The sequence below is a fragment of the Coffea arabica genome, chromosome 1c, assembly GCF_036785885.1.
Source record: "Coffea arabica cultivar ET-39 chromosome 1c, Coffea Arabica ET-39 HiFi, whole genome shotgun sequence".
Lineage (NCBI taxonomy): Eukaryota > Viridiplantae > Streptophyta > Magnoliopsida > Gentianales > Rubiaceae > Coffea > Coffea arabica.
In genome coordinates, this window is record NC_092310.1 from 101928 (window position 1) to 115486 (window position 13559).

A 13559-nucleotide genomic window follows, 5' to 3' on the forward strand; every position below is an offset into this window, starting at 1 on the left:
ACAAAAGTGTGTTTGTATCGGTGTATCATTTCGCAACAAATTGGAGTAAATGTGTTTGATTAATCATAAAAAGTTATCGCACGGCCCCCCAGTTTTGTCTACATATAAACTTTTTTTTTTTTCACAGAGCAGGTAAAACTCTCACGACAGGGAAATACTCAGCTATACCATGGTTCTAACATCTAAAATCCTTTCACGGAAAACAACAGCGTCATACGCGCTTGAAGAAGGGATTTAAAATTCACTTGCTTTAACATCTAAAATCCTTCCAACCCGATGGGTCAATTTGAGGTCGAACAAACTAGGAGGACAATGAAGCGCTTTGACTTACAAAGTGGCTAAATGTGTGTGTAGTAAATAACAAGTTTACGGTTCTTTCTTTGTTATTCCCCATCAAAATCAACCTCATTACAAGTGCAAATGAGCTCTATTTGCAATAGATACCCAATTATTCAGAAATTTTATGACATAAAATGAAAGAAGAATTCAACAAAGACATCACAATGCAACCCTACCTAACCACAAGATGAGATCACACAGAATCCCCAGTTTATCGGGACTCGCCAGCTTCATTCTGAAATCCTCAAGCAATCTTCATTATCTTTGAGGTGGGTCAACTGTCCGAACGTTTGCCCCAGCCATACCTTCAATGCGATCCTTTGTGATCTCCACAAAGTGACCAACCATTTCATAAAATTGTTTCAATCCTGACAGAGGGAGGATGATTGAGGAGCGATCAGAACCTGCCACCTGCGGTTTAAAAACCAGTAATGGAAAGGCACAAGACAAACAAATCAGACCTCCTGAATGTAAGACTCAAACTTTTCAGGCAAGCGGAGAAACTTCAAAAGCAATACCTCAGATATTCTTAAAAAATGGCCTCTGTTGTTGCTTCCAAGATCAAAAAAGAATCTCTTTTGATCAGCCCTGATCACTTTTGAGACACCTAGATTACCAATTTCATCAGGTGGTGGCAAATCTATGGTGCGGTCCACAGTCAAATCAGATGCCGTAGGTTGAGAACTGTGGCCAGATATAAAGCCAGCCCCAACATCATCTGACAGCCCAACAAGACGTTCTGAGGCTTCAGAATTTTGCTGCTTTAAGACGTGCCACCGAAAGACAAAAGGTAAGTTTCTCAACACCCAATAATGCAATAACATCTTGCTAAGAAAAGCACCCATGCGTGAAAACCACCTGATTCGGCAGGATAAAAAGCCTTGATGCTTCATTTATCTCAGCTAAAATGTTCCTAAAAGCCGCCCAGCCTTCATCTCGAGCACTTCCAGCAGGAACAATTATAGTACTACGGTTTCTGCTTACAGAGGCTTCAGAAACCTGCAGATATACTCCCATAAAGCAAGAAAGTTTGGGCAACATGACATCCAGAAAAATAACTTGTACTTTTAGTTACAACATATTCACAACAGTACCAGCCAACTTACGAACAAAAGTGTGATCTAAATTCCAAAAGCACACAACATAGACATTACATTACCCATTACAATTACTGAAGGCAGCAATAACAACCATGCAGCCGAAAGGAAAGCAAAAACTACACATGTTACATGAGAATGACCTAGAGTTCTCGTCCAAAAACTAGGCACACAAAAAAATTGTAATTTGAGGCACTAACAAAAGTAACAACTAAAGTATCATACTTTAGTAAGAGAGATAACAGGGCTAACAGAATAAGTTACTTGTGTCCAACAGAGCAGGAAACAAAAACCTGGGTCCTTGCTAATATAGAATATTAAGATAAAAAAACAAATTCAGCAAAAAATCCATAGATTGGATGCTTAGGCTATCCTTGGTAACTGATACATTATCAAATAAGTCAATCACAGTGATTAGATTAAATTCCATCATGTCAAGAGTCATTAGAAGGATACATAGTGACTTCAACATCCTGATATAGCAAAACCATTACACAAAATTTACCCTACCAGTACAATACCCTTGACACAGAAATATGTTTGTATAGATAGCTTAGGGACCATATGATTCATAGTTGGGAATGGGATTTTGAATAAAAACCATATGTTAGAGAAATGTAAGAGCCAAAACCCTACATGAGTATGATAAAAGACAAGAAAAGTCAATTCCTCCGAGTTCAGTACACTTTTATCTATGACTAGGAACAGACATTGTATTGACTTCAGAATAGGGGGGGTTAAGTTAATTTTTCTTTCTTCCTTCTTCCACATTCCCCTTAACTGCACCTTAACTGAATCCCTTAATTAAATCAATAAGAAAATTCATATTATAACGCGCGCCTTAATGTCCTGAATTTCTTGCAACTTCAGATTTGCTTAAAACTAATAAGAATTCATGAATATTGAATTTTCAACCAGAAAACTCATCTCAAACATGTCAGAGTATTCATAGTGTTAAGCCCTTCATGAACCTGATAATTTTCCCCTTTGATTCATTCAAAATCGAACCCAACACACAACACTGTGACAACCGCCAAATCCCCACAACTTCGGGGAGAAAACTGAGGAGGAGAAGGACAAGAAAGTTGATTTCCTTGTCTCTTACTTTGAAAAATTCATTCCTTTTCCTTGTCACATAAAATTAGCCATAAAAGTGAATACAATTTGGGACCCAACTAAAAGCTGGGGATCCCTGAGCTCTACCAAATGACAACTGATTGCCATATGTCACTTACAGGCACAAACAAATGAAAGGCATCGGTAATGTTCTATTTCGATACCCAATTACCATGCATCCTCTTAATAGTTCTACCACTAGCCCTTCTACTCTTCTGCACATACATCACTGACAAATGATACAGTGGACATCATCCTTTCATAAAGTAATTGCAATCTTAGAGAAACCATACATCCAGTTCAAGCTTGACTTGGTTTGTCTGATGTGAGATTTAAGTGATGCAGTCAACAAAGAGATCAAGAAATAGGGGCCATTGGACGGTTGGAAAAAAGCCTGGGCCTGCTTACAGAAAGTGGAAATGGACACAGATCAATTTCAAGTGAATGGATACTCAAAGCGAGAGAAGTTGAAATTATTACCTTCTAGAATTTTAGGTCTAAAAGGTTATTTAGGTTTTTTAATTGTTAGCAAAATTCAAAAAGTACTTTGCTATGTATTTAGAGTAGGAGGTAAAAATTTATACATAACAGCATTATATATTGTAGGGAAGCTTATAGCTTATATACTCTTGTTACTAAGTTTGCAGACAGACAAGTCAATAAGAATTCAGTTGTTTGCTTAGAAGTTTGATTTGTTTTTCTTCCTTGAGATTCCCTTACATTCCTTACTTCCAGTGTCCCCACCCCCAACATTACATGCATATTACTATCCAAGGGCACTGTTAACAGCCCTGAAATAGCCCCAACATCTTCTGAATATCTTCTCACCCCTATCTTGTCCTACATCAGTTTGTACCGACAGCCCAAAATTTCTTCCTCTTCATCCACCATATTTCTTCTTCCTATACAAATATGCTTGTGAATATCCTGATTTTTCTTCTAGCACATCATCATGATTTTTTCATCTTTTGATGAATTAAGTCATCCTAAAACATTCTATTAAGTGGCTCACTTTTCTGGAATATTACTTCAAATGCGATAATCTCACAGATTATGACAACTAATTGCTAATACAAAACTGGTTGGAAGGGCTAAGATCTGGTGGTTTGCCATCAAACAAGATGTAATGCAAAGCAGACAATATAATCATACATGTACTAAGAAAAACTACTCTCAGAGAGTATCTGCCTTCTCATCCTCATCGAAATCTATCAGAAGAGTTTTATGATCTCACAGGACAGAATATGCTGACTAAAAAGCTATGTACCAAGGTTTACTCCACTACTACACTCAACCCAAGTTGTTCAGGAATGTCATCAAGCTCGCAGTTTTGCAGTCCATTGTGCCAAACTAGGTTGTGATGCCATTAACATAACAACAAGAGCACTTTTCCCAATCATTCAACAAGCAGAAAGGGCAGACTGTGCAAATTTGGTTAATGATCCTCCTGTAGAAGCTGAGAATTCTAAACTTTTGGCTGCTGGTTTTGAATCAATAATGAAAGCCTGAACTTTCAGAATTGATTGTGGAATTTCCCAAATCTGCAAGGGTAACACTGAAGTGGATTTCAAAAATTTCAACAAAGAATAGGATCCTTTAGCGAAGGGAAACTACGCCAGCAAAAGGCCTTGTTTCAGCAAAGGAGGATGAAATTGATGGAACAGAACACAGGAAAGAGGTGGTGGTAGCATGAACGATTGAGCGACTTCAGGAGAAGCCAAGGATGGCAATCTATTCTATTTGGCTCAGAATTACATTGTACATAGACAGCTTCGCAATATTCAACCTATGAAGTCCCAGCTGTACTTGTTGCTCTGTCGTGTGAACAGCAAGAGCAGTTTTAGGGTTTCGGTCCTCCTTTCAACATGTTTCAGACCTCGGCTCATTTAATTCCTTCCACTAGTTTAGGCAAAATCACCCCTATGTTGTCCTACATCATGGAGTCAATCTCAAGTCAATTCTTAAGAGATAAACTGAAGTCGAACTTAGAAAGTTTGGAACTCATCAGCTTCTTTTGCAAGCATCAGCAAAGCTTGAAAGGTAAAAGGTTTCTTGAATTGCATTAAATTTTTTCGAGCTTGGCTCATTTGTCATGTAGGAAGAACTAAAAGCTTGATTTCACAATTTTGAACTGCTTTTGTCACTATCTAACCACAGACACCTTGGAGGATTTTGCTAATACGGTAAACTTATGACCACAATCAATTTGTAGTCATCTTCCTATCTCAATCAATCTCCAAAAGTTTGCAGGCGCCTAGAAATTTTTTGTGTTGGAGCGGCTTCTAGATTTAACCAAGGCCCCAGATAATCAAAACCTAATAATACATTAGATTCCAACTGCCTACCAAACTAGTCAAAGAATGTGGAAGTTTTATAACAACTCCTCAACTACTCAGCTTTTCAATTAAAAATAAACAGATATTTTTTTTTCGCATTACATCCAAGCATCAGCAGATAAAATAAAAAAATGGGATCAATTCTTTAGGACGCATTCGAAAAATGATCTAGTTCATGGCTTACATTTAAGTACCTCGGAAGTTGAATCTTGATGATATTAGTTTAAAATTTATTACTTGATTATCGATGCTGATGAACTGATTTAAAATGAGAATCAATCATGACTGTTCTTCATGAATGCATTACACACTTCTGAGCAAAAACACCTAAATGAACAGTTCTGCTCCACATCAGAAAGATAAACTCTCACTTCAATTATGAAATGGTATATGAGAGGAGTACACACTGAAAGAAAATACTGCAAGAGAGCTGATCCAGAAGCACATGCAGGCAACAACAAAGAGGTTTCTCAGGGGTGACTGGACTCATGTTTGTTGGCTAACAAGAAAATAGTGGCTCTAACCAAACTTGAGATGTCAAATTTTGGAGATCTACAGTAAGAGCTTTGAAAAGCAAAAAGTTTTGGAGGTCTACAGTTTAAACCTGAAAATGGCAAAAAGGATTAATTACTAAAAGACAGTTAATCCCACAATTTTTTTTCAACAAATTGATCCTCATACTTATGTTTTAGCACTTACTTTGTCATTATGGGGTTGTGCTGTTCAAAAATATAATTTGATATTCTTTTTCCTGATTGTGTTAACCCATTTTGTTACAAAATTGCAATCCAGATTCACAAATTCAAACATTTCCAATGCCCGTTATTCTTTTCAGCACAATCACAATCACCTCCCTTTGCCATCCCATTCACTCCACAAACACATAACTCACATTTTCAAAACGCACAAAATGCATTAATCAAACACTAAATGCTCTCTTCCCTAACTTTCACCCTCCATCATTGCCACAATCTTAAACCCCTTTGCCTCCCATTTCCTATCACCTGCAAAGTGCATGAGTGAATACTTAATAGAACAACCCTTGGTTTCCAGATTAGGGAAAAAGTGTTCTGCAATATGATGTATATGCTTTTGCTTTTGTAATTAAGAAAGGCTCACCATATGATGAATTTTCGAGGAGAAGCAGAGCTCTAGATAACTTTAAATCTCTAAATCTTTCACCATGTATGCTGAAATAGCTGTGCACATTTACGACCCATGTCTATATGATTGCTATTTAATACGGAAGAAGAGTAAATAATGGGGTTGTGTGGTCGCTGATGGGAGCATGAAATCATTTGGGCCCATTGGGGAAGAAGGCACAGAGGAGGGGTCTAAGAGGACCCAAGAAAGCGGAGAGAACAAATGAATTGTGAAGGTCCATTTTTCTCCTTTTGAATTGAGAAATCATTTGACAATGGTGGCGATGTTAATTTTCCGGACAGCACAACTGTAGAAGGACTAGAAGTATAAGTACCAATTTAGTGAAAAAAATTCAAGCTGGAGGATTGAATCTATTGCAGTTAAACAGTGAGAGAGCAAAATAAACCATTTGCTGCTTGAAAATTATCAAACAAAACAGGGGAAGAAACCTGAATTTGGCAACATTCCACAATGTAGCAATCTCCACTATCACAATTTCATCTAGTTTGCTGTTTTAGCTGGGTTTTATAATTTTGGGACAAGTAACATAAGAGTAGGATTAACAAAAGGCTGATTCCTTTTAGAAGAGATGTACATTTAGAGCTTAAGTCCACATAAAAAGTTCATCCAGGGTGCTATGCAGGTAAGAAGAATCTGCCTACTCCAAGAAAACATATAAAAACAAAGCTGAATTGCTGAAGATCCTTGCTTAGCAATTGCTATACATACAGCTAGTTAGAGTAGTAATTATCAGGAAAGACTTGCAGCAACTCTTTATGGACGGAAAATGATTTTCGAACCACTCATGGTGCTATAATATATAAAGCTACATAATGATTATCAAAGGTGACTTCTAGGCAAACAAAGGCATCAGCAATCCCAATTCTAATTCGGATATACTAAAGATTCATGTTCAAAGGCAAAAGAATAATGTAACTGCCAAAGCTCATGCTTGCAACAAAAAAGAGAATTCAAGGAAGTAGTAGAGACAGGCTAAACAAGGCAGGTAAACCAGCCGCACCTCTAAATTCATTGCTATCCCCTTGAAAAAAGGAAGAGAGGATGCGAGGAGAGGAAAATGACATGTAAAAGAAACAAAAATGGAGGTCCAGAAGAAAGAAAGTAACCTTGAGAAAGCGTCCCCTCCTGTTTTCTCCAACATCGAAGTAAAACACCTACAAACAAACATTGCAAAGAATCCGGAAAGATAAAATAGGGAAAATGAGACATAAAATAACAAAGAAAAGAGAAAGAGTTATTAAAGAACGGTGTATCTGCCTTGGAATCGAGCTGGAGCTCTTTGCTGAAGACGTCCTGTTTGTCAGAATTGACGTAGTAATTAAAAAGATCGAGGAACCAAGAGATGCCGTCGAAGGGGACGATAATAGTGGACCTAGTGGCTGACGTCTTTTCAGAGATCTTGAGGTAGCGTCCCCGTGGATTCTCCTTGAGATCAAAGTAGAACAGCTTGTGCTCCACCTGTAAAGTCTTGCAGAGAAGCTCAACATCATTACCACCGCCGCCGCCGGTGCCGCCTGAATTGCCTTCCATCAACCTGACCTCACTTTGGCACCTGAATTTTGTTTTACTTTTATCTCACCAACAAAATTACTACCTTAATTTGCAGAAAAAGGGCCTGTTTTTGGCCCCAGGGGTTTTTTGGAGAGAGGGGGCGGGGGGAATGCGAGTGAGAAAGAAAATGAAGGGCGTCCCACTGCCTGTAGTGAACGCTGTGGTATGATACACCACCACTATGCACTAGCAATTATGTACCAAATACTAGTGTTAGCAACAAGAATTATCAAATTGCTACCGACGAGTCAACTGAAATTGCTGGCAATCGTAACCGAGGAATGTTATCTGGTAATTGCAAGGAATGGTAGGCAAGCGTATAGAAGATGTTTAGGGTACAAAAGATGAAATAGTGCGATGGGTAGCACAGCAGGAAGCGGTTCTGCGCTTCTGCAACTTAGGGCATGACGAGAGAAGAGGTCGTCGGGTAAGGAAGAACTACTACAGTAAGTACATAATCAGTACTTTGACCAAGTCCTGTCATCATTTTTACGTTACTCTCCTCCTCGCCCAGCCTTCTAATTTTTAAAATCCCACACCGGACCTAATCGCCAATGGACTCGTGTCGCCGAGGGATTCCATCCAAGTCCAGTCGAGCCCATTAGCACTCTCCATAAGGCCGGAACGCGACTCGAAATTCTACAACTCTCCCCCCGTAGGCCCGTTCGAATGGTAAGTTTCTTTTTTTTCAAATAGGAAAAATGATCGTTTCATTATTCACATTTCACAAAAATATTCTTTTCGTCCCTCACTTTTAAAATGAAGAAATTTCATCCTTCATATTTAAAAATTGAAATTATTATATCTCTGAACCCAAATTTCAATCTAAATCAAATCACTAATTAACTTAATTACAAATTTTGGGGGTATAATTGGTAGATTACTTAGTTAATAACTTGATATTCATGTGAAATTTAATGAATCTAAAAAGAAAAAAAAATTATAACATAAAAAAAGAAAAATTAATCTTTTCTACATTATCATTGTATACACTGACAGTTTTATGTACCGCCATATCATTTTAATTTTAATTTAAACACCAAATTTTATATTTATGATACACATCTAGATTCACAAGCGGATATACTAACAATGCATGAAAAGATTTATCAAAACAAAAAAAAAAACTCTACTATTCCAATACAAAGAATGACCTTTTATGTTATAATTTTTATTTTTTTTGGTTTAATAAATGTCATGTGAATTATGATGAAGTTGATCGAATGATCTATCAATTCTATTTTCGAAATTTATTACTGAATTATTGGATGGTTTGATTCAGATTGAAAATTAGGTTCAGGGATATAATAATTTTAATTTCTAAATGTCATGATCGAATTTGCTCCATTTTAAAAGTGAGAGGTGAAAAGAATATTTTTGCAAAATGTGAGGGATGAAACAGATCACTTTCCCTTTAAAATATATAAAAGAGAAAATTGCAGTTTTGGTATTCAAGCTTTGACATGTGTACGATTTAAATCCCCAACTTTTGGACAATAATAAATCTGGTATCCTATCTTTCAACTTTTGAACATATTTAGTGTGACAACCCCACCTTCCCCTAAGGCGAACCAAAGGGTTTGGCGGACCGCCTGCCCAACTCTCGCTAGGACTCGATCGCTCTCATCAAGTGAAATAAGATATAATCTCGAGAAAAAGTGAAATAACAATTCCCAAACTTGAAACATATACTTACATTCATTTCAATTTTAACCAAATATACAGTCCCAGATATAACAAAAGTTTTAAATTCTCAATACATCCAATCCTATCCGAGCACTAGCGCGAGAAAATTTGAAAAAACAAAATTCAAAAGAACTAGTCTAGGTTAGTCTGTACAAATCTCACGCCCTCGCTCGCAACCCCTGTAAGGAAAACAAAACTAATAGAATGAATTAAAAATCCAGTGAGGTTCCATACACATAGCCAAGTAATTAAACAAAGACATTAATCATGTAATAACAAGTAATCCAGAAAATATTTACAATATAAAGCAATGATAACACACTCATTAAAAGAATACATGCTCATATGGATCCCTTCGTTCATTCATTCCACCAATAATTTTCTTATTCCTCCAGCATTAAAATAATTTCATTTGTTAGTAAAAACCCCTCCACTGTTCCTGCCATTAATTTATTCATTTCATTTCCTCCTACTGGACATTGGCCAGTCTTCACCAATTTTCGTGGTCATACTCGAGTATACCAAACATTTTTTTCAAGGTTACCAATTGCCCGACCGAGTCCGCTTCTGACTCAAGTCAACCGGCAATGAAGGGCAAGGGTCCAGTTCAGCCAAACGGCTTACATTCATGTAAAAGTAGCATTTAATCATTTAATCATTATAAATTCCACGTTAATTTAGGTCGAGTGCGATAAAATACACACTCACCTAGCAAAATTCATTTTAGAAATCTTTAAAAATATTTAACATTTAATCAAATATGCACAAATAGTCATATAGTCACAACAATCCACATAGTTATTGAAAACATAACGTACAAAGAACACTCACCTATTTAAATAAAATAACGTCCAAAGTTTCTTTCCGAATAATACCTTTAATCACCAAAGAACCCTAATAATAACCAAGAGAAAATATTACAATTAAACCATCAAAAATTTAGGTGAATCAAAGAAAATCTGAATAACTACTAGTACAAAGTATAAGCATAGTTTTGGAAGTGAAAAGAATACATTTAAACCAAAGGACATGAGTAAAATATTTGTAAAACTTATGCTCACTCGTAAAACTTTGAAATCTCCATTTGAGTCGAAGAAACGAAGAAAACGTATTTCTATTAGTCGTAAATTTCATTTTTCTAAGGATACAAGTTTCGGTCAGATTCTAACTTATATACCTCTAAGAAAGAAAACTTGAATATCTTAGATGATTCAAGTTAGTTTCATCATCAACCCTTACTCAAGTCGCGAGTACATCTACCTAACCCTCGAGTGCAAATTTGGGCAGTCCTTTGTATTTACCTATTTTCCAACCATTTATAACTTTATTATTTTTCTCAATCAGCCCCGAAAATCACACATAAATAATCTCATTACAATAGCCACTCAATAGGTTAAAAGTCATTCCATTACAAAATCAAGCTAGAAAAGTGACTGGAAATAAGGTTTAAGATAAATAACAAAATGACAGGTTTGACGTTTCTTAGCGTATCGGTCACAACCGAAACTACGCTTATAGAATTGGGGTAAAATTTATACCGTTTCGAAACTAAGTCAAAAGGCTACAACTTTCATGAAGACAACTCAGCCTGATTCACAGTTTATCCAGGTCGAATTTACGGATTACAGAACCAAAATTTCACTGTCAAACTGGATAACAGCACTGGGTTCAAATGACAACAATTCAGGCTACACAAGTCCGATTGAGGCATTTTCAGATGCGTTGGAAAGCTAAAACATAAGAATACAACTTTTATGTTTTGGCCAACTGCTAATTTAATACGGATCAAGGTGAAAAATGAAACAAGAATGATGAAATGTCAAAACTGTCTGCAAAACTCTACCTATGGCAGTCAAGGGTATTTTTATCATTTCACGTGATGCAATACTCGGATTGAGTTGAAATTTTACAAGCAACTATAAAACATAATTTTCTACAACTTTCATGCTTTAAACTAAGCCCAATTCGTCTTCCATAATAGCCGAATGAAACTAGTCAGAACAGGGTATATTACTACCAAATGGAAACCCTAAACTGAAATTTATGCACACCAACCAGAAATTTCTTTAGGCAAAGTACACTAGTACCTAAATACAAGATTTTCTATACATCAAATCTAGTAAATCATGGCCAACCGTTACACTTCACATGTGAGCAGAAATTACACCATAAAACTGAAAATTTTCATATCACTATCTAAACTCATGAAATATTGCATAAAATTATCAAAATCTCAACCATAAGCTACTAGTTTGCACATATTGAAATGAGGGAAAAGTTACTAGCCAAATATACCTTGTAACCTCAAGAAAGATGGTAGCTTAGTTTTTCCCCCTCCAAAATAATTCCACCAAAACCTTTAAACTTCCTTAGTGAACACTTGTATGGAATAGTTTCAAATTTGGTTGGCTAAAACTCAAGATTTGAACAAATTTGGAAGATAAAAATTAAAGAACTCTCTCTTGTTTTTCTCCTCAAAACAACCAGCCAAGAAAAGGAAAAATGAAGGAATTTTGGATCAAAATTTGTTTTAGTAAAGTGAAGAAAATTAGGTCAAAATCCAACCTCCAATGATGTAGTGACACTTGGCCTTTCTAGTGTTTTCTCAAATTTTTTGTCTTCCAATGGTTACATCATATAACAAACCTCTAATTATCCTCTAGCATCTTGTATAATAATATCACTTAATACAAAAATCACTTAGTCACCAAAATTTTATAGCATTAGCGGGTCCCACATCTATAATGCACTTCAAATTTAACGTACACTAATTTATACTAGAAAAATAATTTAAAATTGTATTTACTTATAAAAATGTATAGAAATTTTAATATTTTAAATGACAATATAAAAATGTAGGCAAGGAAATAAAATAATACTTAGAAAATGTGAAAATTTTCGAGTTCTCACATTTAGTACCTTTGATTGATTTTTCCTAAATTACTATCGAAAAAAGTCACGTGACAGTCACATGTCTAACAACTATTGTATAAAAAAAAATGTCAAAAAAACATAAATATCCTTCTGACACTAAGTATTAAATTTAAGGACTAATAATTTTATCAAGTAAAATATCTTTCTATCACTAAGTGTAAAGACTAATTTTAACAAAAAGCATATTTTACATTTTTTGACATTTTTTTATATAATAATTGCCAAACATGTGACTATTACGTAACTCTTTCTGGTAGTAATTTCGGAAAAATCATCAAGGATACTAAATGCGTTAACAGGTTGAAAGTTTGTGTATGTGTTTGTATGTTTGTGATAGAGAATAATGAAACAAATTAGAGGTGGTGATTAGGTGTGCATATTTATATGTGACAATGTATATTTGCATGTGTGTGTGTGTATAGGTGTGGACAAAAAGAGAACTAATGTGTATTGTGTGCAAGAGCATGTATCATAATGTACTATATATGTAAGAGCCATAGTTATATGAAAAATTTTCGCTTAATAGTTTATACACAAATTAAGTAGTGATTAATATATCACGTAGTAATACGTTCCTATTATCAAACATTCTGACAAGGTTTTTCTTTCGTACCAAATTTTAAAAACCTAATTCTCTATTTTTTTTACAATTACACAGATCATTTATTGAGTATATGAGATATTATGTGTCGATCCCATAAAGAAAATTGTCAATTATTAGTGAATTTTTAATTTCTTCATTATTTAGACAACCACAAGCTAAAGCAAGTGTATCTAAACTGCAAACATGAAATAAGATGAAGGAAAAATGACAATAAAAAGGTCTTATGATTATGAAATTCCTAACTACTCTTACAAGTAAAATTATGAATTAATTGAATATTATTATCTTAGTTAATTTATGACGTAATTTTCTAATATATCTAATACCCGTTCTCGCCATTGTACCAACCATACCACCATGCCTATATCTAGTCCATATCTACTCTCGTGATTATAAAATTAACTATAAGTTTATTAAATTCTATAAAATTATATGCAACAAGCTACCAAAGCCACATATGTGCATATTTACTCTCTGAGTGTATTCTCTAGATTTAGTACTTCTTTAAACAAATGTTAAATTTTAATTTTCATTGCAAATTTAACACTTTGAGATTATTATAATTAATGATCAGTTAATCATAATTATAAAAGCAAAACTGCTAGATATATTGCTTAAAATAATAATATCAAATAATAGAGTAAACATCACAAATAAAATATAAAAAGTTCATTCATAATTCTGCGCATAAAACTTTAGAAACACATAATGAACATAAAATTCTCTAAATAT

General features: G+C 35.0%; 1 protein-coding gene across 2 annotated transcripts; it reads right to left on the reverse strand.

Annotated features, from left to right (window-relative positions):
• Positions 1-349: 349 nt before the first annotated feature.
• On the reverse strand, positions 350-8099 carry LOC140003795 (transcription factor Pur-alpha 1-like). Of its 2 annotated transcripts, none has more exons than XM_072050579.1 (5): positions 7310-8099; positions 7159-7206; positions 1198-1338; positions 858-1097; positions 350-750 (listed from the first exon to the last, which is right to left on the reverse strand). In XM_072050579.1, the coding sequence occupies exons 1-5, from the start codon at positions 7580-7582 to the stop codon at positions 598-600; spliced, it is 855 nt and encodes a 284-aa protein (XP_071906680.1). In that variant the 5' UTR covers positions 7583-8099; the 3' UTR covers positions 350-597. The 2 variants fall into 2 exon arrangements, with proteins under 2 accessions (XP_071906680.1, XP_071903705.1); XM_072047604.1 differs by having other exon boundaries at positions 858-1100; positions 7310-8015.
• Between the last annotated feature and the right edge of the window lie 5460 nt (positions 8100-13559).

Excerpts from the sequence above, each read along its gene's own strand:
- LOC140003795 (XM_072047604.1), bottom strand. The coding sequence starts at position 7,582 with ATGGAAGGCAATTCAGGCGGCACCGGCGGCGGCGGTGGTAATGATGTT. Across the intron at positions 1,339-7,158 it reads GGAGGGGACGCTTTCTCAAG|GTTTCTGAAGCCTCTGTAAG; the intron begins GTTACTTTCTTT and ends GTATATCTGCAG. Across the intron at positions 1,101-1,197 it reads TTTTTATCCTGCCGAATCAG|CAGCAAAATTCTGAAGCCTC; the intron begins GTGGTTTTCACG and ends CACGTCTTAAAG.